Source organism: Rhea americana, unplaced genomic scaffold (genome assembly GCF_003343005.1).
Source record: "Rhea americana isolate MKP2758 unplaced genomic scaffold, rheAme1 scaffold_3, whole genome shotgun sequence".
Lineage (NCBI taxonomy): Eukaryota > Metazoa > Chordata > Aves > Rheiformes > Rheidae > Rhea > Rhea americana.
The window spans coordinates 12,357,626-12,384,365 of NW_028186423.1; the positions used below are offsets into that span (position 1 = coordinate 12,357,626).

At 38.6% G+C, this 26,740-nt stretch overlaps 1 protein-coding gene across 1 annotated transcript in view; it reads right to left on the bottom strand.

Moving 5' to 3' along the window:
- Positions 1-2,702: 2,702 nt before the first annotated feature.
- TBC1D4 (TBC1 domain family member 4) overlaps positions 2,703-26,740 on the bottom strand; it is a gene marked incomplete at its 5' end in the record, with an annotated part of 103,249 nt that continues 79,211 nt past the window's right edge. Inside the window, 9 exons of the mRNA XM_085309562.1 lie at positions 2,703-4,956; positions 6,637-6,813; positions 9,447-9,616; positions 11,847-12,006; positions 14,862-15,106; positions 15,403-15,561; positions 16,836-16,994; positions 19,655-19,864; positions 20,745-20,905. Coding sequence (XP_085165688.1) covers positions 4,738-4,956; positions 6,637-6,813; positions 9,447-9,616; positions 11,847-12,006; positions 14,862-15,106; positions 15,403-15,561; positions 16,836-16,994; positions 19,655-19,864; positions 20,745-20,905 — 1,660 coding nt within the window. The remainder of the gene's footprint in view (positions 4,957-6,636; positions 6,814-9,446; positions 9,617-11,846; positions 12,007-14,861; positions 15,107-15,402; positions 15,562-16,835; positions 16,995-19,654; positions 19,865-20,744; positions 20,906-26,740) is intronic.

A 26,740-nucleotide genomic window follows, 5' to 3' on the forward strand; every position in this document is an offset into this window, starting at 1 on the left:
ACTGTAGGTCTTTCCTCACTGTTTCTTCTGCTCTGAAGCAAGGTTTTCAGCCAGATGGCTATTTTAGAAGTGAAGGGAAGGCTTATGCTATCAGAAYGCTGCATTTTTTACTCAGGATTGGATCATACAAGCAATTTAAACCTTTTAGATAAAAACGGCTGCACACATCTAGACATTTGCGACTCCAAATACTAGGCTTACACAGGTGGTTAAAGTAGTTGTTCAGAGAGATATAAGCACACAACCAGTCCATTTAGGTCTCTAAGCTTCCATAGACTATCTTCCCCAACTAAGAAGTGGTATCTTTTTCAGTACGTTACAGTATAGCATCTTACAAACACAAGCTCACTCCAGGATTTCTTCCAACCTTCATTCCAGCAGAACAATGAAACCACATCCCTCAGCATGCATGCTACACCCTCTAATCGGGAACTAGGTATTAGAACTAAAGTATTTAAAACATCTAACTTTATTATCACAGTGAAGATTTGAGTAAGTTGCAATTTGAATACAGAAATAGTTTGGATGTGTTCAGAGAAAAGCTTTTCTAACAGTAAGACCAAGAACACCACCGATTCCCAATTTTCTTATAGAAAAAGTGGTAGCTGAGTAAGAGTTTAAAAGAGAACAGTATTGAGTGGAAAATCTTCTCAACTCAAAGGAAACACATTTTGCTGGTTTCCAGCTTGGTTCAGAACTGAGTTTAATATTGCAATCAAACAACGCACCRAGCACCAATCCGGCTGGATTCCACTTAGCTGCAAGCCAGTCAGCACACGCTCCAGCAGCTGTTCAAAGTGCACAGGAATCACTACTTTATTCCCCAGCTTTTGACTGTTGCTCCTCAGTTTAATATATTTTCATTCAGAGTGAGCTAACACATTAAACTTTAAGTATATAAAATCTATCCCTTGCACACCAAATATCTGGAGGAAGGATATAGCTAAGCATTCAATATTCCTCTTTGGAAAAGAAAGTTAAATCTTGTTCTTTCTAGTCACTAGAAAGAAGGTTTGGGGAAGGTAAAGCCTACACTGAGTGCATCTAATAGCTAGCACTGACATTAAAACCTAAACAATGGAAATACAGAATCAACTACAATCCTTCAAACTGATGGCATAGCCTGGGATAAATTTTAAAATGTTGCAGCCATCTATGATGACTACATAGAGCGGATATTCACCGTTAAGGCTGCCTGGGGTTAGTCGCTTCAGCGCACAAAAGGGTATTCAAACTAATACCTGTCTAGTTTCAGGTTTAGATGAAGTATCCAAACTCAGAACCTCTGGACAGTGAGAATGACATCAAATTCTTGCACAAACCATTGGAATCGCTTGCGCAAACTGCTTCCTTTACCGCAAATCACCGTCTTCTTACAGCGATGTTATTAAGCAAAGCAGTGTCACGGTGAAGAGGGGATAATCAACCCACTTAAGACTACCCAGACATAATAGATCAGTCTGTGCTTTCAATTTGGGGCTTCAATTGGAACGTGTCTTTTATTAGTAGAACCATTTCCACCAAAATCTAATGGAGCTTCATGGAAAAGTGAACAAAATACAAACGTAAAGACATCTTAAAAAGATACCCTTCTTTTAGGAGAGGCAAAAAACAAACAAGCAAGCAAGCAAACAACCTCACCTTTTTGACCAAATTTGCCATTCCTAAGAGACGTGAATACCATAAAGAGAGTTCCTTATGTTAGCTCTTCTTAGCAGCCTGACCTCTTTCTGCTGTATTCCTGGCAGTCATACTTCTCAGTTACAAGCTTGTTTGCTAGCTAAAATTATGAATCTCTTCCCAGGCCTTTCAAGAAAGCCCTCTGCCAGCAGAAAGTGCTCTAAGTTAGCTGCTTCTGGGAACAGCAGATACTTTTTCCTCATTAGGATGAAATAGCTGTGAGAGCTATTATGTTTAGATCAGGCAGAACATTACTTTTATTCTAATTTTTTTTCCTCCAACTTCAGATGTATGATACAGGAAAAACAGAGCAATTTGACCAACCTCAGGAATCATCCTTTCTCCCAAGCAAATATCCTTGCCACTCAACCTCTGGCCCGTGGCACCTTAGACTTCCCTCTTCACAGTAGCATAATCAAAACCCAAGCAAAAATTGCTCCTGTAAAACTGTGAGCTATAGAGGGAGAGAAAGACAGATGGACACAAATACTCTGTCCACCATCTTCAAGTGTAATTTTGCTGAAAGAATCAAAGATTTTGGCTTTTAGACTTGAAGAAAGTCTGCAGTCTATCTACTTAGCATAGGTTTCAAGCTAGATGCCCTAGAAATACCCTGCTTACAAGCCACACTTGTGTCCAAAAATGAATTCTATAATAAAAGTCCTCAGCGTCATGAGGCGCTTGCCTCATTGTAGTTTTACTTCTATAGTTTATTCCTATTTGCTGTCACAGTGCCATCTTCCTCCTTCCAAACTAAATGCACAGCATCCTTAGGAGCTCATCAAATTACTATTCTCAACATGCTTACATACTGAACAAAGAGCTACCAGAAGAAAAACACTTTGAACATGCAAAACTATTTTCACTGATAAGAATTTCTATCATGCCTGTGTCCTTCTACAAATCCTTTTTTTTCCACCCACAACTAATAACTATAAACAGATTTTTTTTTTTCTACCAGAAAAATGGTATTAAGACCGCTATTCAAGGTGTAGAAAAAATAAAACTAGCCAGAGGCCATGGGAAATGCAACAATGACATTTATTGGAATTTCTCCAGGCATTACATGAAAAGTTTGATAAGTGAAACAAAAGATAAAGCACATTCTGTGGAAAGAAAAAAAATGATGATATATTTCTGGATAACCTTGATTCTTTGAAATACACTCTACTGCAGTTCCCCAGGACTGGTTTTGTATGTACGTAACAGACAAAACTTACTTTGAACAAAATGGAAAAGAACTGCCTTTTCACTTGGCATTCTTCCACCTGGTACAACACAATATTACTGAAATACCTAGACAAAGTCCACATAGTTTTTATACACAGTGTTAAGACCTTGCACCCCAACTGTAATAAGAAAGACTTAAGTAAATCAATATTTTTAATCAAGAAAACCCTACAATGGAAGTAAAAACCAACAACAAAAATCAAGAAGCCCCAAACCCCTCAGTTCCGCAGCAGCGTGCAGCAAATCAGCATGGTTGTTCCTCAGTTTTCTTTATGTCAACATAAAGTRTAACACTTAGAAAGCATTTGCTTTCTAAATTGGACAATCTTATGCATAAAGACACTGCTGGATTTGGCACTTTGCTTAAATGTTTTTCATACTAAAAAGAATAAGCGTTTCCTGAAATGCAGTATAAACAGTAAGAGATAACATGAGCCACTTTGACACTCAATTTAACAGTTCAGACATGCATCCCAAAATACGTGTCTATTACATATCCGTCTAAGCTTCTTTGAAATTTCTGCTTGAAAACATTTTCAAATCTATATGCATCTTATCATGCCTTTATAAACATATTTTCTGTCTTGAAATGACCAGAGCTTACCTTTCTCTCTCCCAGAAAACAAACATGATTTTGTTTGTTTTAAAAAAACCACCCCCAAAAAGTATTAAAACAGGAACAACCAGAAAAGCATGAAACTGCTCCTGTACTTCAGAATCCCCTTTGAAATGTATATCCACTAGATATGTGAAAACTGAAAGGTACGTAATACTTGAAACTTRCTTGGTCCTCTCCCAAGGAACTTTTGCTGTACTGCCTGCAACCTGCCTTGATTCCCTTGTCAGCTGGAATCCATAACCAGCTCCCTGGCTCCGACCACGATAAGACAAGGCTTCCTGCAAGATTTCTTTGGTTAAATGAGAACCTCTTCCACACTTAACTATTATCACAGCAAGTCTTCTGCAGATAATTAACACCAGAATAAATACTACTCCGCAGCCTTATTTTCTTCCACCCATCGCTCCTGAAAAACTGCAGGRCAGGTGGAAGCAAACAGGATGGGAAGAAAGTATTACCTCTTGCATTTACAAATTCTGCATGTGTGTGTATAGATATGTATTTAAGTCAGAGTTACTGAGGCTTATCTGTGACATGATGTTTTTTTGTTCAGTTCCAACATGCATGTGGAATTACGCTGCTGACTGGTACAGCCCAGACAGTGTATGGCACTAAACTCTCCCGGTACAAGCCAGGAGCGATACTTAACTCTGTGATTCTGCATTACTATGTACACAATGTCAGTAGAGTTAAATGACAGGCACGCATGAGTTCACATAGATTTTCCATAGAAGATGTGACACATGCTGCTCTTTGGAGGGAAAATTACATTCTTTTTTTTTTTTTCTTTTTTTTCAAGTATTATTCAGTATATATATAAAAAGACACATTATCTTCATTTCACTACAAGACAAGCACATCCAGAGTGAAATTGTAGTTCACCATTACCTTGGTTTTAACTACTGATTTTTTTTTTAATCTTTTCTGTTAGGTCAACTCTAAATATACATCTACTCATCATAATTACATGAGAATCCTTTACTTCCCCCTTGTGATTTATTTACACAACCATAAAAAAAATTAATGGTCTGAATTTGCATACTAAGGTTTGAAGGCCCATCTGTAGCTATGAGTGTCCCAGCACTAGTTTTGGATAATACCGTTGCCTATTGCTTTCTAAGTTCATTGAAAACAGCAYACTCATCTATTCTTTCCCTTAATATTTGAAGTTATGCTGCTTAGAAAACCCTGATTTATGGCTTATTTCCTTATTTTGTTTTATTATTTGGATTATAGTTTACTTCCTTCAGGAGCAGTTCACAGTCAGACAATGCTTCTGTTGGCAAATACTTCATTATCTGCTCGAGAGTCTTTTGATATGTTATCTTCTCCTGCTCCAGGGACTGAATTACAGTCTTCATTTTGTTCTCTCGAGTCAAAATAGTCTCCAGGCTGGATTCCAGACTCTGAATTTTAGCATGAGCAACCTGTAAACAATAACATTATCTTTACATTACATTGAGATACTCTGATTTATTTTTTTTAATATTATTATTATGGTATACTCTTTGGTGAGGACACAATATAGCTACGCAGATACTTCTAAAAGATATTTGTGTAGGCAGATGATACAATGAGCACCTACTGTGAGAGAATCTCCTTACACACAGGGCAACTTGGAAAATAGGAAATCCTTTCTGAGATCTGAGATAAGCTCTCTACTTCTCGGCTTTCTTTTTTATATAGTGGCCAGATTAATCTGAAGGATTTCTGAAAGTGTTGCAGAGGGAATGAGAKATGCAAGTTGCAGCAAGCAAAAAACACAGGACTGGAGCTGCAAAAGACTCTTCCACAGGGGGAAGATCAGGGGGAAGGTCGGGGCAGGGAGGGTGGGGGGTGGAGAAAAAAAGCAAGGGGAAAATCACGSAGCTGAAGTAACACTGGAAGAGATGACTTGCCCAGCAGTGACAAAGCAATGGGAAACCTATGGAAAAAAGTAAAGCAGCAGAATTGAGAAGGGGTGATGAACCTAAACATCTCAGTCTAGAAACAGGGCTTCCCACTCTCCAACAAAAGACCTACAGCTTCTTCCAGAAAGAAGCTCAACCAGTAATCAGAAACCTTGGACCTCAGTAGCAGCAAATCTCTCTTTGCAAGAAGCGAGAAACTCTAATCAAATGTTATTAGAAAAGGGAAAGAAGCCCATACAAACAAAAAGATAAAGCGGTTAAGATAAAACTGAGGAAAATATATTAGAATACAGCAGTCGAAGAACAGAAGAACTTCCATGGAGGCTTTCAAACCATTCACAATTTTTCTATGCCCTTCGTGCAGTTTCAGAACAGAGATAAAAATCCAGCTAGTAACCAATAATAATAATGCCCAAGTAATTCACATTCTCCACAAATCACAAGAGCACAGCAGCGCACCTGTAGCCAGTAAACACCAAAATAACGAGGACATGACATGAGCCTTAATGTTTTTGCTTCCATTTTCAGATTTCAGAAGCTGAAGGTGCTCTCCATCAATGCTGGTTAAAATGAGCAAGTAAATATAGAAACAGCCTGCTGACACATAGCAGTCTTTCAGGAATATGCAAAACAACATCTATAGGGAAACCTGAAACAAGTCCTGGCATGCCTATGAGAAGAAGGGTAAATTGTGAATGAGGAAGAGAAGGCTTTTTTTTTTTTTTTTTTTTTTTTACTGAAAATGATGGAAACTCACCTGTATTCAAGACTGCTAGAAGAGAGCACCTTTCAAAATAAAGTATGATTATGAGCTTCACAGAGAGGAACAGAAAGACACTGCCTACACAGGTATGAAGAAAACAAGACCACTATAGCTTATTTCTTAGAACAGGGAAGCAAAGCGATGAAGGGTCAGATGACTGATTTTTAGGCCAGATGTAAAAAATTTAATCAATATACTATGTTATGGAAGATAAGCCTAGAGATACTTTGAGAAAATAAATATCTAAAGCAAGAAGAAACAGTACAAGGGATGACAAAGGGGTTAAAAATATGCCTAACAGAAACATATTATTGTACTAGAGAAAATTGTTCAGCTGTATAAAATGTTACAGTCAGGARACCTCTCATGCACATTCCTATTGGCTATGTCACAGAAATTACCTCTTCACGAGGTAGTGATCTTTAGTCATTTACCTGTAGCTTCTCCAGCAAATCCATGTTTTGTCTCTTTAGGTGGCTGTTTGCCCTCTCCAGCTTCTCCAGAGATTCACCTTCATCACAGGGATTCATATTTTCCTGGAGTTCATCCTGCAGCACATGGTACTCTACTTCATAAGCATGGAGCTGTTTTGATATATCCATCTCAAACACCTGCCAAAACACAAAAATAAATTTTTACCTGCATAAGGAGCATTTATCTCATATAAAAGCTTCATATAAATGATGAACTTCATTTCTCTTTTCATGTTCCTTTCAATAAAGCATTTTATGTGCACGTCTGTGGTAAGAGCATTTTAGCATACAGAGTTATTAATTGTAGCATAATAAGTTACAGATCTTAAAATAAACTGGATCACCACTTTTATAATTGTCAAATGCTACCTTGAATGATAATTTTACCTCTGATAGTTAATTATACTTCTAATAGATATCATGATAATGATGTATCAGCAGAAGTCTTATTCTATCCAAGAATTTAATAGTCAGGCCAAATCTTATTATATTACTCATGAATACAAAGAAGTTTAAGAATAAAAGTTTAAATTCAATTCTCACCAGCCTCTGATAGGAGCAGAGTCTCGGAACAAGGAAGAGCAAAACAGGAATCAGACCACTACTCTCAAAATAGCATCTCTTGACTCCAAGTCCCCATTTATAAACTTTTACGAAACACTGTACATGGTTATACAGCTTCTCTGTGCTCCATCTCTGGCATGGAAATACACTACTTTCCTACTGATAAACACCTAAACATCTTGGATAAAGACTACAATGTGCTCAGTCCTACAGTAATGAAGCCATATGACCCTTACCCACACATAGATCTAATCACAGCCTCTCAGCTTCCAAAAAGGTACCAAATAATTTAGACAACTAAGGGAAGGATGTCTACAGTGATGTTAATTCTGCTCCTTATTCTAGAAATCATGAACAAGTCACTAATAAAAGATGCACATACAACAAGCTCTGCTTTACATTCAACATTCTTCAGATAACCCAGATGTGACATAGAAATTTAAATTACATATGGTGTTCCAGACAGACATACAATGCGCCAGCTTCTTCTGATGCAACAACCCTGTTGGTCCTTTTCTGAGTAGTATAGTCATGCATAGTATCTCCTTTTTTCTTTCATTATCTCAAATAGTGAAGGTCCTGGGAGCTATAGCACCAATTTACCCAGATGACTCCACCTACAGCCAAYCTAGGTAGCAGCAACAAGACACAGGCGGTCTGCACATTCCTGCAGATCCAGAAGGCTGCTCAGTGTGGGACCACGACACAGGGAAGCCGGCTGCCCTCCTYTCAGAGCCGGGCTGCCCAGCATGTCACTGCATCCGCCGTCGCCCAGGTGACAAAACCCACCCTTCACTCAATCAGACTGCGCAGAGCTGGTTCGATCATGTTCATCACATCACAGCGCACACAGACTCACACAGACCACAAGACAGAGATTTAACTTCTAATAGCCTCAAAAAAACTGAACTACCATCTCTGTCATTCGAATCAGTGAGTTGTGAAGACGCATATTTAAAGTGCCTGTAAAGAGGCACAGGTTTAGCATGGCTATCACAATCAATACAGTGAGGAATTTAAAATTTATACATGAAGGTGCTTGCAGTAGCTGCCTGCAAAAGAATTGCTAWACGAAAGCCCTTCAAACGTTCAAGGGTTAACGGGAACCGATGCGGCAGTATTAATTGAGCTCCTGCGTACGGAGACTGTTTTCTAGAGATCTGCCATTAACTCTGGCTCACTGCCTGAAGGGGAAAAACAGCCCACAGGCTCACAGCTGAGGCTGAAGTTCAGACCGAGACTCAGGCACAATTTGCGATGTGAATGCAGAGGAAAGGGATGAAYGGAAAAGAAGATCCAAGGCACTGACAGTACTTCGCAAGACRTTACAAAGCAAGCCTTGTAGGAAGCACTCTTCCTACCTCAACATCAGTATGTCTTTGTCTCTCTTTCATTCTCATCCTTTGCCACAAAGTTGCAGTGACACTGATGAAGTACCACCACTCCAGTCCTCCTTTCCCTTACTCGAGGAAAGCCAGGTCCCTCTCAGGGAGCTTTTATTTCTAGCACTACCAAGCACTTGCCAAACGTAACCCAYGCCATGGACAATCTTGGGATGAGAAGGGGAAGCTGGACTAGGGCACCCTAATGTGATCTCCAGGAGGACAGAGCCACACGTGCAACAGAACAGCAAAGTCTGCTTGACCTTGACTTTCAATATAAATACAAATGATGAAAACTGGGCCTTACAATCCTAACCTGTGGGATTTTACGCKGGAGGAGTTCAAAAAAGTTAGCACCAGATAACTGGCCCTGGGTAGCTAGGAACCTAGGGATCAAAAAGAGAAACTGCTGTGATGCTGGCTCACCCTATTGTGGTGAGTTCTGCTCCCTATCCACCGTCAAGGAGCACGAGCAGGGTTTAGGACTGTTAAGACAGGCTACTTCTACCCTACTGATGATGATGTGAAGTTTATAAGGAAAGTCACAGTTTTCCAACAGCCGGCCAGAAAATAATCTTAAAAAGGTCTTCTCTACTAGCACTGAAGTAGCAACTAAATTCCTGATAGATCCACATTTCAGGAAGTATTGAAATTTAAGCATATCCTATTTTTGTACAAGTTACTGGGAAGACAACTCCTTTGTATTTCACACCTCAGCAATTGAGAAAGGAATATATTGCAAGGACCTTTTATATTTATCTTAGGCACAATCTCTTAAAAACAAACTAAATGAAAAACAATGAAAAGGAGAAAAAACAACCTTACCTGGGTAATAATTTTTTCCATCTGTGGATGAGTCATGTCTGGAATAGTGCTTTTAAGAAAATCAACAATATTCTCAAAACTCTCGCATCCCATTATAGATGTTTCCTGACTGCTAAGTAGGCTCAGTGCTACTTTAAATATGACTTCTGTTCCTTGAAGAAAAATAATATCTAAAAAAAGAAAAACATTAAAATATCTTGAAAATGAGAGCTAAAGTAAATCAATAAATATATATTTGCTGGGAATTTTAAGTAAACATACTGCAGATTCATTCAGTTCACAAGTGCAATAGATCTTATTTTAACATGAGATAAAAGCAAAGAAAAACATTTTGTCATCTTATAGATGTAAGAGCGCATTAAAAGAAAGTACTATATGCTGAAAGWACCATTATGCCTGTAACGGTTATCTGCAATAAACATTTCATTAGTGTCTGCTACAGATTACAGACTATTCACTAACTACTAACTGTTTTTAAATTCATCTGTGTGCGCTGAGAAGCGGACCACAGCCCAAYATACTTCCAGTGCTGACTTCCAACTCTCTGCTTCCAGTCATTGATAGCTTCCAATACTAATCATACTCTTCTAAAAATCCATAGTATTGATCATATTGGCTTTAACTTATCTTCCAAACCTATACTTGGAGGTATAATTATGTCCATATGAGGGAAAAGCCCATACTGTGCTGAAATCAGCAGACACTGGCTGCACAAAAACTAGAAACCTCGTCACAGGAACTAGAAACTCAGTCTTGGAAGCTACTAAGGTGAAGGCRGCACATAAGCAAGTCGTCACGGTTCCCGTGCTGTTGGCTGGGTCATTTGACCAAGAGCAGGGCCACATTCCTGAGTCACCACAACTTCCCATACCAACACAGCTAGGCTATCCCTGGCCCTAATATAGTGTCACAGGTAGCACGAGGACGCTGATGAGGTGTTAATCTCACTTGTAAAGCATTCCCAAAAYTCTCCCTTCTCAACTATACAACGCATATTCAAGTAGTGCAAAYATACATGTTWTGTGCATACACAAACACACACACATATATAAAATATGTATTTTAAGTATACATTTTGAGATTGGTAGATGTTAGCCACCTCTTACAGGTATGTGGGAGGCTCAGAAGACACTGAAGATGCAGGGATCCAAAGTACTAGGATCTAGGACAGCCTGTTGACATTGTAGTTTTAAAACGAAAAGATGCCTTGCTCTGGTCGTTTACAGTGAAATGAACACTGACCTTCCCCACTCTCAAAAATGAGTTTTCCAAATTCAAAACTCACTGAAGAAGGAAATGAAGCCAAAAAAGGTACAAAAAGTACTTTAGTTGTGGGGAGGGGGAGTGGGACAGAACAAACCCCCAAAAGGTTCAGAATTCAATAATCTGCTGAGAAACAGACACAAAAATCATTTCTTCATCCAAAAACAAATCAGAAAATGTTTTATGYAAAAAGGAAAAACTGTGCAATGGAAAAAGAAAATCAAAACAAAAAAAACCCTTCAGTAATAAAATACGCGATAAATGTCAGGCTGAATTTCTTACAAAAACGCAAGTGTTTTACAAAAACAGAAAAATAAGTGGAAAACACACGATATATGCTCCTACTTTCCAGATGCRTGTCTGACTGTAGTGAGTTTTAACTGCCCCCCAACAGACAAGTGCTGCATTTCTAGTAATTTGATTAAGTTTGCAGTTCTTATTCCCAATGAAGAAAACAAAACCAAGTAATTGTCATCCTGATATTGCAAACACTACAAGGTACAGTAGTGCCTTGTACTATTTAAACTTCTACTATTTAAACTTCTTTGTTGTATTTAAACTTCTCTACTAGATGTTATCTGAAGAAGAGAAAAGTAGAGAAAATTATTTAAATGAAACATGAAGCATACTAAGACTAGAAAACCATTCAATATAAACAAGCACCTGAAACAGCCTTTAAGTCCAACTTTACTTGAATCTGTATTAGGGGGGGAGAAAAAAAAAAAGGTCAAATTATTATTTCAGTTTCTTGAAAACCAGCATATTCTACCTTTTTTTTCCTCCACTAMGCTGAAGTTCAGTTTGCAAGTTCAACAAGATGAAATTGTCTGTAAGTAYAGACTGAAAACTTCAGGTGTTAAACACATCTGTGAAAGTTTCTGCTTCAAAAGCCAAATCTTGGCTAATAACAGACATACTTAACTGCTCAAATTCAGGGTTTCGAAGGATATATTTCACCGTTTTCCTGCCTTCCTCTCTGAAAAGCAGCTGACATCCCACCACAAGGAGTGGTTCTACTTTCCACCCAGGACAGTCCCCCAAATGGTACTAGGAGGTGAAAAACTATTCCCATAGAGTTGGAAAACACAAAGGACAACATTGTTCTGCTTCCTACCACAATAAAGTAGTCTTTCTTACCAAATACTCTGGCTACAAATCCTAATGGAAACTGAGATGCAAACAGCGTAAGAAACCATGGTGCAGCATAAAGACTGGGACTGATTTCATTCTCTTCAAGATGATTATATAGGTCTCTGTGATAATCATGAAGAAGCCTTGACAGCTGATACATCTGAATCTACAATACATTGGGGAGAAGAGAAAGAAAAGTTCAGCTTTACTCCGTTTTCTAAACCATTCACATTCTACTCYAGGGAAATTAACTTCAGTACTGACGGCACTGTAAAATGAAGCTTAATTGCTGCCTAGGGCCTTGGGCGGTATCTACTSACATATAAACATCCCACCTCTAATCAATTAAAACTAACACACTAGTGAATAATAYAGAACAATTTGAACCCGATCACTAATTAATGAAGCATTCTCTAAGTTCARATACATAACCTTAAGATAAGAAGGGAATATATTGATCTAACCTGGCCAACAAACTAGAACTTAGTCTTGCAGTAATGAAAGTAAAAGCACCCTTTCCAAGTAAAATAACATCTTCAAGATGCCAAAATTTTTAGTTACAGAGCTRAATTATTTCTTGGCTAAGTTTATGCACTTCAGCCTTCACCCTTCGAGTTTGGCCATATTTTTGCTGTATTTAAGACTCCTCTGCTGCAGTCATCACTCTAGACTACTAATGCACGGTGTGTGCAGCAGATGCAGTGAGTTAATCGAAGTGTACCACATATGCATTTCCCAGAACACTTCCCACATGCCAGGAGGCCAGGGGAATTTAAGATACTGATGCAATAAATGCTGCTAAATAACCTGTCAAAGGTTGCAAAACAAAATGGTGACATGTTGATATTCATTGCTAAGAATACCATTCTAAGGTAAATTATTCCCTTGTAATTTTGATGGCTTACACTCCACAGTAAGTCACTCATAGTACAGAGTGACATTTCTCTCAGAAAGTAGAAATTGAGAAGCAAGAATATATTGATTACCTGCCAGGCCCAATTTTGCTGTCAATAGTGCCTTATGCTTCACAGGAATTCATTCCTCAATGATAAAATGATTTACAGGATCTAGTTATCTTCCTTCTTTCAGCGGTCATGATTTTTCCCTACCACAGGTTGATAATACTTGAAACTGTTCATCTATCAGACCACCGCATCCACCAACAGACTGATCACTTCTCGTTCAGGTAAGTTAGCTAAATTTGCACATGCATTTGATTCCTTGGTTAATTTGTAAAGCTACCAGTTAAGCACAGTTTGGACAGTGTTGCTAAGACCCATATTTACATGGGAAACTAGAATACCACCACAGAGGCCATAAACCAGTTACTGGATGGGTTCATCAAACCAGTCATTGGGTAAGTTCATTATGAAGTAAGGATCTAGATTACTATCTTTTTTCCAGACAACTTGGCATTTAAAAAGGTAAGAAGCTTTCTTTATCCTAAATAAATATCCACATTGTTCTTCTGCAGGACAGTAGTTAATTCTGTGTATGGATTTGCTCATGTTTTGGTGCTGTAAGCACAAAGAATGTACAAGTGCTYTAATCCTGTTAAAAAACAAAACAAAGGATTTAGCTTTAACTAGATCATCTGGCTAAGTCATCATAAATAGTCTAGCTTGTCTTTAGCAGATAAAACTTGTACCGTCTAGAAGAGGGTAACTGCCTAGGAGGCAACCATGCGGGAAGAGGGGTCATCTCATTTAAAGGGCAAACAGTGCTACAAGTTGTAAACCTTCACAAACATAAAAGAATACTTTCTTCCTAAGAGCATCTGAGGAGGAATGTTTCAGACTCATTTAAGTCACAAGGGGGAAATTCTGAATATCTGAATGCCCTCAAAGCATCATAAATTATTGAAAGAGCCTACAAGCGCAGTATAACATACAAATGGGCAGTTTCTTGGGGAAAAAACTCACACCTGTGCATTTATTACACTTGGACCCCCACTGGTTCAGAGTGTCATTTGTGAGCCAAGGACACAGGGAAGAGGTGGAACAATGCTCTATAGGGCTTTTCACGTTTAATTCATCACAACAAAGCAGTCACGGCATAACTCAACACCTAGTGCACAGTGAAATACTCCTCCAAATCATTTTGAAAAGCACTACGTACATTTTCTTTAACTAAAATCTATTCTGCTATGCTACATATTTGCCAAGTAAGTACCTAACCTACTGGTCAAGCAAAGCAAATCGAACACTCTCCCCACAGATTTTTTACTTAACTATAAGTGTTTGCTATGTAGGGAGCATGACAGAAATTGAGACTTTTGTATCTACTTCTTAGTATTTGCTTTCTCCACTGTGGATTACAAGCCTTAATTCAGCAATTGTACATCCCTTTATAACACTAGAGGCTTAGAGCATACGGTTATGTAAATCAGTGGACTGTTTCATCTCAAGGTGCAAGACTCCTCAAACTTGAAACCTCACAGTTTACACACAGTTGAAAGATTTTCTGTCTCTCTCGTAGGAAGCCTTGAGTATGTATAGCTAGCTATTCAAAGACTAATGTTGATCATTTAAGACAGAGGCCCCGAGTAGAAATGCCCTGTGGAGTGTACTGACTGGCCACTGGGTGGCACTATTGATCTGACATGGAGTTACAGGACAAACGATTTAAAATCTTCTATATCTAAGCGTTCACAGACTGAAGAAAAACAAAAACAAATTTATTTTTAAATGTCGTCTATACAGATGCAAGCAGAGAGGACTTTTTTGGAATAAGGAAGAGAGAGTAGCGAGGAAGAGAAAAGGAAGAGCAAAACAGCAGAGAAAGCAGAGTTTCCAAACTGAAGATCATGGAGACGTGTGACAGGAAAGTCTGCAACTTTCAAACTTCTTTAATTTGCAAGGGTCAAACCCCTTCTCTGACACAATTTGTGAAAAAGCTTGCGCGTATGTCACAACCTCYGAAAAAGCATATGAAGCTTCATAAGTCCCTAAGGAACATGAGCGACCACCAAGAGCTTAAGTCTCATTTAAAATTTTGGATTGCTTTACAAGGTTGACTTACCTGTAGCGACATCATGTCTGGCCTGTACTGTTTACGGAAGCCAAGGTCATACATGAGGAATTTCAGCATTTCAAAGGCTTGCTCCTCACTCATATGTAGAAGCAGCACTCCAGCTACGAAGCTGATACCTTGGCAATACCCCACTTCCTTGTCCAGCAAAGAATACGCTTTCAGGAGATTGAAGAGWGAGAGCTGTCCTGCTCCCAGCTGGGTAGAAAAGTAAGGATGGGTAGGGAATGTCCGTCCTGGTGTAAAGAGAGAGCAGTTGATACCCAGGTCTCCTCAGAAGAGGAAATAACCTCACCAGACAACCAGATTTTCTCTCTTCCCATAGATCTTTCACATGGGGATTGACTTTAGTCAGACCAATCACCTGTTGAGAGGACACTGAGTGGCAAAGGCAGAACACATCCTCACAACACAGAAACTGCTGCTGATACAGCAGCATCTGTCTCCAGCAATAGAGTCAATTAAGATAGCCATGCTTCTGCTCAAAGACACATGAAATGTGTTAGGAAAACCTCAGCCAAAACACACGCACCTAGATCTACGAGGATGGCATGCTGTTGAGCCGTCAGTTGTTTCAACAGTTCTTTGTAAGAGACGTCAGGAGGCTGCTGTTTGTTTGGCAGTCTGTGTCTGACTCGATGCTGCACAGCCAAAAATTGCCAAATTTCTCCTCGACGACTTTTTGGTACGCCTGCAGGTCATACAAAAAAGCGTACAAAAGCTCAATTCAAAGCATTAAGGCTCTGTACTGAAGGAAGGACACAGAATGACTCATAGTGAAACAAAGCATTTCTCTCTAGTCATTCAAGTATCACCTAGATTAAAATACTGTTTTTGAACTTTCACATACATCTCCCTCTTCAATATCTGACTCTCTACATTGATTTTCAAAATTCAAAAGAAATTGTCAATTCTGCTAATAAATAATAATTTGCAACTAGAAAGTAACAAGAGTACAAGTTATAAAAAGCATCTGCTTGCTCCCAGTGCCAAATGGGAGAAGTTACACCAGCAAGGTAATGACCAGCTGGCACTCTCCCGCAGGTCACTAACAGGAACCACCTATTTCTTCCACACTTTTTTTGGTAATGTTTTAAGCTTCCCTACTCTGCCATAACCAAATTACACCAATACATTATCATTTTTTAGCACCTGTAATATGGACACGAGATTCTAGACAGGAGGGCACAGAAAGACAAGCAAAATATACACAGACATCATGCTAACAAGGCCCTTTGGCTCACCTTCGCAGAACGGTTGAGGTTGGAAATGACCCCTGGATATCATCTAGTCCAACCCTCCCTGCTCAAGCAGGGTCACCTAGAGCATGTTGCACATTGCACAGGATCATGTCCAGGTGGGTTTTGAATATCTCCAGGGGAGACTCCACAACCTCTCTGGGCAACCTGTTCTTATGGCTAGACCAAAGGAAGATCCACCTCCAGACAAAACATCCTGGCCTTTTACTCATGGAAGAAAAATAGTTAAGATCAGTCTGGACTCAGCAAGTTGAGGCACTTCTGATTCGCTAAAGCATGGTTGAGACTCCTCCAAGTATTTGTATACAGTCCATGTTAGACAATGTGTCCCTGCCTTTTCAACAAACAGGTAAGACAAAGGACCACAAATTCACAGTAAAAGGTATCTCCATAGAGAGGAGACCAGAAAGCCATAGTTTTAGCTGCAGAATCTCCTAGTTCAGTCCTCAACATAACAGACAGGGGAGTATGATATTATTTTCAGGAGTCAAGCACTAGTTATGTTTCTACGTCACTGACTGCAAGTTTCAGACACAATAGAATCTATTTGCTATTTGACACTAGAAGATAGATGCACATACAGAAAGAAGGCAATTTCTTAGTGATTTTATACTATTGGAAAAAAAAATACTGCTACTGATTTCCCCCAGTGTCAGACAACAAAAATCTTCAGATTTTCTAGTTAAAAGCCATCCTGTATAAATACCTTCTTTCAAAGTGGCATGAATATCTTCCATGTCACATCGGATTTTGGCTCTGCAGTTTAGTAATTTCTTATCCCAAACATTGATGGCATCTTTCTGACATGTACCAACTTCATCATAGTCCAATTTGACTTTTCTTGACTGGAGCTCATCTCTGCTTGCTAGAGCACAGAAAATAAGGGAAGGGAAAATGGGGAACTAAAATATTAGAAAATTACGAGATGTCAGGCATACAAAAACCACTCATGCTAGATACATTGATCTGATAAAAGATGACTAGGCATAAATACACCTACAATTCATCAGCTGATAGCTGAGATGGGGTCAGTCTTCTGTCATAAGATGCTGCAGGGAACAATCTGATTTGTATTGCTGAGCCATGAACACTAGGAATTCTTGAAGTACATGAGAATATTTTTTTAAGGCTTGGGGCAAGAAGAAAAACCCACTCTACATAGTCAACTTCACCACATCTGCTGCTTCTTTCAACTGCAAAAAAAAATCTTCGATAATTTTTTTCTTGTTTATACTGAACATTATAACGGTTTTAGGATGGAAAGTCCCAAACATATGAATGTTTGCATGAGATATTTAGGAAAGCAACCTAGGTAAGTCTTGTAAAAATTATGGCCTGTGTGACGGGCTTCATTTTGGATGTCCCTTAAGAGATTGTAAGAACTGTTGGCACAGCTACTTGAACCACGTGCAAACAGGTACATCTATGCTTAGCACAGAACACATGTTGCTTTACACTTTTAGAGCTTTGCTATGTAAGAATACCTTATTTCTCATTATTTCTAAAGAGCATCCAGGAGTTACTCTATAATTTCATGGAGGAGTAGCTTTTATTTCCATTACTGAGAAATGAGCTGTGGTAGTTATTTTATTATACATGATATGCACATAGTAAAACACTTCATTTCCTCCGCTATTGATGCATAAAAACTGGAATCAATATACGAATATGTCTTAATTGACAGAGATAGGTCTAATAATCACTGGACTGAATTGTGTATTTCACAGTATGATCTCTGAAAGCTGCAGCTGAGTTCATCTCCTACTTGCCATGATCTGAGTCATTCTGTCCTTGAAGAAAACTTCCTCCTCTCTTTGTACAAGGGTACACCCCGTAACATCTCTAGATTAAAGCTAATTCTCCCTCTCAGTCATGCACACTCCTGTTACTACACAACTTGCAAAGCGAGAGAAGACAACCAGCTCCTCATCTAATCATCTTTCTTTGGATATAGTCAATATTGAATGAATTAGTAAGCTCATTGCCTTCACTGTTGCAAAAATATAGGTGATAAAGTACTTCCAAAAGCTGTATGTTACACCACTGAGACACTATTTATTGAACACTACAGAAGGCCTTGTCTTCTAGACGCAACTATTATGCAAGGTGCTGTACACTTCCATTCCTGTTGGGCATGCTTCTCCTACTACTATTATGCCAGCTTCAGCTGCTTGCAGCCAACCCTAGAAATAGCTAGGCAAAGCATTAATAAGTGGTCTGCAACACCTTTTAGCAATTATATTTCTAGGTGATCTACTGTAAAAAGTAGCTTTCAGCTGCTCAGAAAAGGATTAAGCAAAGGGTGCGTGACTCACAAAACTTACCTTCTGTAAAACAAAGCTAATAATATTCAAGTCTCCTCGACAGCAAAGGAACAGGAGAAAAGGTTCCATTAATATTTTATAAACAAAACCAATAAAACATTAACAGAAAACCACTGAAAACACAGCAATTCTAGTCTTAAATGCTTATATTCATACACAGGCTGAAAAATTTACACAGCTAGGAGTGAGGCTTCAAGTAGACAACTCAGCCATTTCTGTTATTATAGTGGCTGTTCCCGAGGTCTGTGTTTAACTGTAGGTTACGACATCAGCCACTGCCTGAATCCAAGTACTTGCTCAGCGCACATCAGCTCAGAAGATGTGCTGACCAAAGACCCATGTTGTCATTGCAACAGCCCACAGGGAGGAAGCCTAAAGACAGATGTTCAGGTTTACTTCTCACCCTTTGAAAATCCCTTTAACTCACCTTTCACCCTTCAACTTGCATTGAAGGTGATTAGTATACTGTACTCAGAAACATTTTCATAATAACAGACATTACATCCAATCTTTCATTTGTATGAGTCTTGACTAGCCATAATAAAATGGCTTGGCCAAAAGCTCTGAGAGCAGACAAGTCAGCATGGCCAGCTTCAGATGCCTCTGCAACAGGACTCAGTTTTCAGTGTACAGTGCTCATCTGAAAAAAGGGGACTTTTTTGGCATATCTAGAGCCAATTATTCAAAAATCTTATTTGCATTGAGTTATTAATTACATCACAGTAGTGTTATAATGAGGGACAGAAGAAGACTGATTAGAATTGTCACATGCTTTTACAATGCATGATATCTGTTTGAGTAATTTGCAACTGGGCTGCAAAGGACTGAAAAGAAACATAGAGGTAAGGTCCACCATTCTTAAGTGTCCACACAGAACCCCTTCTCTCGACTCCACTTCATATTAGAATTTCTAGATTCAGTCAGCTAGAACATATACCTATACTGTCGTGACTTATGCCTAACACAACTTCTCCTTTAACATTATATTTAACAAGTTGGCATGTGGAAGGGGAATGCAACAAACTAAGATAGGTCTATGAAGGGAAGGGGGAAAAAAGTGTATATCCTAATATTTTCTAGCAGCATTAACCAAGAAGTTACAGAACCATTGTTTGAGGTATAACATCAGTATAATTTTCAGTGTCTGACAGTAGAACTTGTAATGGTTTTCAGGGGAATTTTTTAATTATAAATAGCTAACCTTCCAGCTTCTGGTTTTCTTTTTCCATTCGAAGCAACAGAATTTGTTGATGGATGGCTTTTCTCCATAGACTTTGTAGTTCTTCTGAGTTCTTCTTCTCACCAGCTTTATCTAAGGCATCCTCATTTTGCAATACTAAAACAAGAGGGTCCTCCTCCAACGGTGGAGCAAGAGGTGATAATGGTAACAACTCTCTTCCCTCATGACCATCTGCAAAGAATCAAAGAGGTATTACAGGAAACAGATTGTTAGACACATCGTGAATATCTGTGTAATGGCAAAATGGAAATAGCAGTCTTTCACATTCAGCAGCAAGACACTCAGTTCAGAGTAAGAAAACACAGTTCAACAGTGGAGAATTTTTTTACTGAAGTGTTAGGGTCACCCAATATTTTGACACTTTCCAGTTAACTTCTTAATTACAAAAAGGCATTTATCCATAGTCTCTTCTATAGTTGATCTTGTTTACTGTTGTGATTTAATCACAGGCTATATATGAAAAGCAACTTTCTCCATCTGCTAAGCTGCAGCATTGGGATATAGCACTTCATGGTCACTAAATATAGGGTTTGCCATCAATCCAGAGTTGTCAGTTCTACTAATCCACTATATCTATTATTATGATTGTAGGTATTTCAGAACTGTCAAGCTTATGTGACCTAAAGCTAGTGAACTAATAAAGAAATCACTAACCCATTCAAGAGGCACTATATATAGTCAAACGACAAGGCAGAGAAATAACCCTGTTTGCTACAAACACTATTACATAAGCAGAGTAGAGTAAAAATTTGCTATCTGGTAAAGAGAGTATTTTTGTTAGCAAAAGGCAGTTTTTAGTTTCTTTGCTATCAGCACAGTCACAGCAGAGTGCAATTCATTTGATTTTGATAACTAAATTATCTGTTCAAAGTAACAAAGACCTAAAACCAACTGACAAGAACATACCTTATAGCGAGGGTTTAGCAAGAACATTACATATATATATATATGACCTCCTTTTTCCTTCTGTAGTTTTACATGTAACAGTTCATTTCAATAATAACTATTCAGTAACATCTGCTTGTTTATTTTTTTTAAAGCACACACAGACCTGGATGCTGCATCTTGGAAGGAGATTTATTCATGGGTGAAGCTACCCGCAGGAATATTCTCTGCCGCCAGGAGATGCGGCGCGGTGTGAGCGTGGCCCCCACAGCATTTAGAGACTCACTGCTGCAGACAGTTGATGTTCTTTTCTTTCCCTCCCCATCACTGAAGGAAATAAAAAGCAGATGGAGTGATCAAAACAAGTCCTCCTTTGGAGGAGAAAAAGGAAAAAAAAAAAGAAAAGAAAAGAAAGATCTTTATTAAATCTGTCTACTGCACATAAAAATCTGCAGGAGCCCTTGCTGGAAAGCTTTAGAAGGCAAAGAGTGCTGTGTGTGAGCTTCACCTTGAATACAGAAGTGCCTAACTATTTTCACATAATACAGTGCTGTGAATTTTGCACTATATACTATTGGGAAGAATTTAAAGCATTCATACAGTGCTTAGCTGGAAGCTCAAAATAAAAGCTAAGCTTTTTTGAAAAGCTAAGAGATATTCAAGCACACAAAAATGARCTACTGTTTAGTCTCTAAAATAGACAGCAATGGGCTCTGCTTTGCTATTTATCAGTCTTATGGGGTGATCTGATGTAATACCTCTAAAAGCGGAGATGTTGCTTCAACAGAGCATAATATTCAATTTAGTGGCATTTCAAACGGCATGATAAGCTCACTGGTGAATATTTCATTGGAGACCATGTTCTGACCTTCTCATGCAGCSTCTTTGCTATGCTTCAATAAGTTGGTGCTTCACTTGTGCAAACGGAACCAAATATCCTCAAGTTCCACCGGCATTTCCAGATGAAGGAACAGAGCCTTTGCAAATGGACASAGATTTGGTCCCTACCACAATGCGCTGCAAGCAACTTATCTCAAGTTGCCACGCAGAAGTAACTGCGGTAGTAACTTACATTATTGGAAGAAGCAAGGAGAGGTTACAGAGAAGCTCTGATAGGAAGTCACAGGGAAGTTTGGCTAAAAGGTCACTTTAAGAGGTCACCAAGCACACCTCTCCCTGCCTATTGCTGGTGTAAGGACACTCAGCTTTCATAAGTAAATAAGCCACTTTCAGAGACATTTCTGTACTCTGCGTTTGTAGTAGAGAAGTAGTGCACCGATCCAGTACAGCAAAACCTTCATTATCTGCCACAAATTTCCCTCCCCGCAACATCCACCACATGACACACTCAGGTAACTTCAAGTCATCCGAAATGGTTACAAGATCAGCAAAGAAATCCAGAAATTGCCTGTGGCGGCAGCATCCTAAGACAGCTAGACAACACATCACCCCAACAAGACCAGGACAAGCTTTCACCTCAGATGTGGAATTACTCAGCTAGGATAGACTTCAGGAAGTGACAAAAGAAGAACACACACATTATATACCAATGTATTTCACCACAGGCATGATCTTTTACTTGAAGGTGTCTATTTGACAGGGAAGACCTCTGTAAAAGGAGGCCCAAGGTATCACTATAGTTTGCAGTATCCAAACTGAAGCAGTCTTACAGACTACATGCTTCACCATAATTACTGCAATAGCATCTCAGTGAAGTCCTACATCCTCTCCTGAAGGTGTTACCTATAACTGTAATTCTACACACTCGGGAAGTCTGCAGCCTTTCTTGTAATGTTTTCTCCCAGACTGTAATCAGTTAGGGATTAAACAGGTAAACTTCAAAATGCATAAACCAAGGCTATCTATTACTATTACACATAACTAAGGGCTTCTTGGGAAGACAGCATCGAATATGGGGAACTGTGTCCACAGCTTCATCACATGCACTACTGTATCAACACAACAGTAACTACACTCAAACTTTCATACTCTGAAAAACATCCATGCTACTGAACAACATCTCTGCAGAGAGTCAGATGAAAGGAAAGCCCAGCACATCAAGTGTTCCTTATGCTTTTAGTGGCAAGGTTGTCATGGATGATCACAGTCTGCCACTTCCAGTCATGCTCCCTGTACTCAGCTCACAGAAAAGCAGAGACCTGCAAGGAAGACAGACTACATCTTAGCAAACCAGCTATACCAGTTTACCAGCCACTTTGTTCCAGGCAGCACCYGTTACATCAAATACCAGTGTACTGAGTGATTATCCCCTTGGAAAGCTAAAATTGACCTTTTTAGTGACTAAAGTTGTCCATAGTCTAATGATCTACAACAGTTACTTGACATCCTCAAGCCCCAAAAGCAAACCGTGCTATCATACACATGTATGCATGGAAGACCCCGCTTCCACATCCAGGCAGAGGAATAACCATCTCCTCAGAATTAGGCGTCTCACCTACTTTCTCCTAAGAACAGGGCTATGAGCTGTGAGTCCTGGATAGCACACAGTCTAAACGACTCACTACTCCTGATTTAGTTTCTGCAGTGCTTCAGTACCCCTTGATACTATTAGTAGGTAGCCTGAATAGATCCCCGCATTTCACTGACCAAAATAGCAACAGGAAACCCAGTGCTGACCTCCTTTGGCTAACTCTTACACGTTCTGTGGGGGAAGAAAAAAAGAAAAACAGAACCACAGACCATTGCTTGTACAAGGTAACTATAGACTTTTTGATTCAATTTTCAATCTACAGCTTTTATAAAAGTATTTCAGTGCAACAACTCTTAGGATAAGGTATGGAGTTTGGATATATTAATCATTATAACTCAAGTTTCTATAAATAACTGTAATGAAGTTACTACCGAATATATTTCAGATCTTACACATCACACATTAGCAAATTAAAAATTAAACCATTCCAAGGCTTACAGAAATAGAAGCTACATAACAAAGGAACTGAAGCTTCATTTCTATTGCTTTGTACAAAATCCCACATTCAGCTTGTGTATCCCTAAAATAGACAGATATTCCTGGGAGGTGTGTTCAATTTACAGTTAAAAATAAAATAAAATAAAACCAACCAACAGCCCTGCAGGAAAGCCAGAATAAGATATTTTAGGCTATGGAACAAAGCTGTTTAGGTCATTCAAGTCTCAGAATTGACAGTGGGATGAATTAGTCATATGTGCTACTTTGTGCCAAGTATAATGCACACAATTCTGCTGTTACTCCTTCCCTACTAAAATTCCCCAACATTTTGAGCAACCTCCATTAATCACTTCCTCTTTCAAAGAGCTGACTGATGAGTGAATAAACTTTTTCAGTCTTATGCACACAGCTTGCCATATTCAGAAGAAGACAAGGGCAACTGCGAAAGCAGATTTAGGAAATGAATGACAAAACAGGAGAAAAAAAGTTTCCTAATTGCAATTTAGGGAGGAAAAAAAAATCCTTTCTCTTCAAGAAAAAGTTGTTCCTCAAATTCAAGAGATTAAAAAAATGCCCTATAATCTAGGGATAATATAACCTAGATACTGGGGCAAGGCAGAGAATGAGTGTTTTTGTAGTTATATAGCGACATAAGCATCAATAAAAAGAAAGAAAAAGAAAAAAGCAGCTATATACTACAAGTTACTTCTCTACTGCAATCTGCCAGTAATGAAGCAAGATTAAATGTACCGTAGGCAAAGTACTACAAATGAAGAGATGATAGTATGTAAAGTTTAAAAGAAGCACAGAAGAAATTAAAGAACTGAACTGCAAATGAGGACAACATTGCAAGAATATGAAAGGGTATAAACAAGTAGTTCAAGAGAGAAATTCCTGAAAGTAAAGCATTTCTGCCAACAGAGTTAAAGAATTTATTTTGGTTACATATTGTCCCTGTTTTAATCACTTAACATGTCTCGCATGCAGCTCTAGAAAATAACAAGCGTAGTACTCTCCATCTAAGACAAATACATTCCAGTTCAGTTTTGAAGAACAGCGTTTCTCCATAAAGCTACTGAGCCTATGCTCCCGACCAAATAAATACTTCGCCGAATACTTCATCAGTTTGTATGCAATACAAAATTAAAAGCTAGAAATTCAAGAAACTGCCTCAAATATTTCAGTTTGCATTTTCACCCTGAAGCAGTTACGACCAATAAGCCAAATATTAAGGAGTATGGAGTTCTGATCACTTAAACTTTTTATCTCAAATAACTACAATTCAAGTCACCAAAATATCACCCCATTTGCTATTCTATTGGATAATGCATACTATGAAGACAAAGATGAGACAGCTCAGTTAAAAGAAACTTCTTCATATTACAGACATGCTTATTCCTTGGTTTCATTTACCTAAATTTCTTTGGGGAACACTTTGAAGGATACGTTTGGAAAGACTGCTATTCCAAGAAATATAAAGGGACAGCATTACACATGAACTCATTACACAATACTTATCTGAATTATTTTGCACTTGAATTCATGCAAGCCAACTGACCCAAGAATAAATATTGCTGCTCACGCCAAAGTTCGCACTACTTTCCAGTTTGCTTTTATTTCAGCTTCTTCTTTTGATGGATCTAAGTAGCAATTCAAACAACTCAACCTACTTCATAATCTGGAGGCTCAGATAGTTCAAAAAACTCAAGATACTAGTATAGAAAGACAGCTAGTATTTCAGTTCCCAGGATTTCAGCTGGCAGAAGCCTAAATATGTAACCTAACACATGAAGTATTCCTCCCCTCAGGGAAGAAGAAAATCTAGTTCCTATCAGTTTATGTTTCCCATTGGTTCTTGCTCCTGTCATGTATCTTAATTATGAACGCTCACTTTCTGGTATTTTGCTTAAAGACTTTTCTCAATGATTCTGTTTTCTGCATGAGAAAGGGAACTATTTTGAAAAGGCTAACTGTTCGAATTTAAGTGCTGATTATGTAAATTATCAGTGCATAATGATGCAATGAACAGAAAAAGCTAGGGTTAGTCAAACCTATCCTGCAGGAAATTCCATCTTTAAAAGCAATGTAGTTATTTTTATATAAAATCAAACTTTTCCAATGGCCTAGCTTTAAAGAGCAACTGCAGAACAAAACCCAGCAATTCCTGAAGCTAACAAACCAAGCTTATAAAACAGCTTTCCACTTCCTAATTGTTCAACGTTGGCATTTTTTTTCTAATTCTTCTAAGTGCTTGTGTTCCGTAGTAAAAACTTCATGTGATACTTGTCAAAAATGAAGATCACATGCACCTTCTCCACTCTAGAGTCTACTTCAGACAAATGAATTATCACTGTAGTAAAACCTTCTCCAGGCAGATTCTGAAGGTATTTGTAAATAGTATGTTGTCGATAGCTGCTTTACTATACTGCTCACTCCCGCGATCAGAAAACATATCAACCTAAAAAGCACCTGAGTAGTGATTATTAGAATTAAAATCAAAAAAACCTAGCCTCCCCACACACATTAGGAAAAAGAAAGATATGTCTTCTCATAGTGAAGTTATCTGGAGAGTAATTTTTTCAGCTGTCTTTAGACATCTGTGACAGATATTTAAATCCCAGCTAGTCAAACAAGGCTCCATGTTTAATTAAAGTCAGAGACTTTTAAGGTGTGATTCATCCTTTCTAAATGGAGATGTTCCCACTGACTGGCACAACWGGCTGTATCAGCAATCATGGAAAAGGCAGAGAAACTGGCAAGACTAGCTCTGTAAATGTCAGAGTAATAAAAGAGAATCACCTTAAGATAAGAGCAGCTGTACCTTAGAAATGCCTACTTTTCTCCATTATAGAGGTCTTCATCTCACCCAGTCAATCAGGTAAGAACCACTGCACTTGACATCTCCCTATCAGCCGTTTCCAAGTTTGTGACTGCACGGTAAATTTGATGCAAATGTATTTTTGAGTTATCCTATACGGGGATGTCAATACAGAAAGATGAATTTGTAATAAGCAGAGCTGCTTTTTAATACTCCTCAACCTGACCCTGATGTGACAGTATTTGCACAAGCCCATTCAACTGCTACAAATCAGACATTTTTCTAAAGCAAATTCTGACTGAAACTGGCTCTGCTCCTGCACATCAAAGTTCACCTGAACTCCAGGAAAGGTTGCTTCTCTTTCTTTTTTTTTCCCCTCTTTTTTAATATGCAGTCTCAAAGCTATGGGATATGG